The sequence below is a fragment of the Vombatus ursinus genome, unplaced genomic scaffold (assembly GCF_900497805.2).
Source record: "Vombatus ursinus unplaced genomic scaffold, bare-nosed wombat genome assembly UNPS02014235.1, whole genome shotgun sequence".
NCBI lineage: Eukaryota > Metazoa > Chordata > Mammalia > Diprotodontia > Vombatidae > Vombatus > Vombatus ursinus.
This window is the reverse complement of record NW_020954013.1, coordinates 586,033-588,188: the sequence shown is the minus strand read 5'-3', so window position 1 is coordinate 588,188 and position 2,156 is coordinate 586,033. Positions and strand designations below refer to the sequence as shown.

The 2,156-nt window shown below is 43.8% G+C and overlaps 1 protein-coding gene across 1 annotated transcript; it reads right to left on the bottom strand.

Moving 5' to 3' along the window:
- Positions 1–771: 771 nt before the first annotated feature.
- Positions 772–1,665, bottom strand: LOC114041995 (vomeronasal type-1 receptor 3-like). The gene has a single exon (XM_027860684.1). It carries the CDS (start codon positions 1,663–1,665, stop codon positions 772–774), a length of 894 nt encoding a protein of 297 aa, XP_027716485.1.
- Between the last annotated feature and the right edge of the window lie 491 nt (positions 1,666–2,156).

Here is a 2,156-nt window from a genome sequence, read left to right as displayed (position 1 = left end):
AAAACTTGGACATAGTCAAAAGGCTTCACCTGAGGACCTAGAATGCAACATGTGGCCTTGAGACTTTGGGTTCCCCATCCCTGGTTTAGGATTAGGATCATGTTTAGGATTTCCCCAAGAAGGAGGAGTAGAAAGGTATTCAATAAACAATAAGAATCAGGTATGGGACAGATGTTTATTTCCTATGCAGAAAAGAAATGCTGAAAAACAAAAGATGCTCAGAAGGGTATATTCATACTAAGACATTAGCTAAGTAGTGGTGGGCTAGGAGAATGATACTTAAAACCATCTAAATATAAAACAGTGTTTGACATCGCAGTTTAGGCATTTTACATTTCACTTCAGCTCAGGATTATTCAAGCAGCCCTTGGTTAATTGTTGGTAAAATGACTGATTTGGAGATGGTCCTCTTCTTGGTAGCCATCCTATCCAAGAGCAGTGGAGTTGTTGCCGGGGGCTTCCCCCTTATCGTCATTCAGCTTTGACCCAAGGGACACAGGGCATCTGGACCTCTTGCCAAGGTCACCTGCCAGCCTGGACCTGTTCATCACAGGATAGATGGTCATTCAATCAGGAAAGAAGAAAAGGTAGTCAGGGACCCAGGTGACGCTCCCCTGGTTGAATTCCTCTGTACTGGCTGACATGTGGGCAAAGATGCCATGATGCCAAGTTGGAGAAGGGGCAACTCCTTTCCACCCATTTTATTGGAAGTCTCAGAGGTACTTGATGGAGGGTCAGGGGAAGAGAAAGGAAGCAGGAGCTTTGCATCCATCAGAGGCCATGACAGGCCCAGGGGATCTGAGTGTCACTGCTGAGCAGTATAAATGGGCTTACTGCAGGATAACATAGGGACAGAATGATTATGCCATTTATCACCCAATGCTTAGTTTCTTCAGAATATACCATATGAACACTAAAAGGGGAGGTGATTGAGGTAAAGCAGACAAAGAAGATCATCAGGAGCAGGATGGCTTTGGTGGCTCTGGTCTCTGGGGAGGCCCTGGGGGACATGTTGGCTCTGTGAATGTGCTGGACCCGATGATGGTGTCTGCACAGGACAAGCACCATGTAGCCACTGGTAATGGCCATGAGACCCACAAACACACCATCATAAACAGACTTCCAGATTGCAATTTTCATAGTTTTTATGGCATGCAAGTTCAAGGAGCTGGACCAAATAGTCCACCTCTCTTTGCTGCTGTTTCTTGGGCAGGTCACATATATAGGAATGAAGATGGCTATGAGTAGATTGAGAACCCAGCAGAGGAGACAGCAGGGGAGGGTATATTTGGGGGCCCTTGCCTTGAGCCCTGCCCACTTGGGACTACAGGGACTGATGGTGATGGCCTGGGAGACACTGAGGAGGAAAGAGCTAGAGAGGGAAAGGCCCTGGGCTGCTCGCATCAGGTAATTTAGAATTTTAACCTCTTTACAATCTAGGAAAGATTTCAACACCCAGACCTGCATTATCTTGGGGACTCCTCCAAAGAGAATCAGCATGGAATTGGAAAAGGCCATGTGGATGACAATCATATTTATAGGTCTTTTCCTACGACTAGTGATGGATTTATGGCCATATTGGTAAAGGAGGAAAGAGTTCCCCACGATTCCAAGTACTATCAGGTTCAGATAGACAATCCCCAAGACTTCATTGTGAGAAATCATTCCTCAGATGTTTTAGGCAGAAGTGCTGTTTGATTCAAAGTGACCTGACAAGAAACACAGAAGATTTTGACTTCCAGACCTAGTTTCTCAATAAAATTCCACCTTTTCTTTACCTGTTAGATGAGGATAAGTAAACTATCCCAGAACAGGGGGTAAAGGGTTGGGAGAGGGGGATGTCAGATTTGGGTCCAGGAGATGGCTTTCCATCGTTATCATCAACAAATGGATATTTATTGAACATATTCTCCATATAATAGTAATAAAAACTTACAACTTTGTGAAGGAGGTAGTAATATATAATTCTACCCCCATTTTACAGATTTAGAAACTGAGGTTCCTTGACTCCAAATCCTTTGCTCTTTCCACTACACTTTATATATTAACACTTTGTAAGGTACTGTGAGAGATACAGAAGGAACATGGAACAAGCTCACTGACTCTAATGTGAAAATAAAGACATTGATAAAGCATATTTAAAAAGAACAAGGGGC

What these genes read in the sequence shown, in the direction of transcription:
- LOC114041995 (XM_027860684.1), bottom strand. Translation starts at nt 1,665, where the DNA reads ATGATTTCTCACAATGAAGTCTTGGGGATTGTCTATCTGAACCTGATA.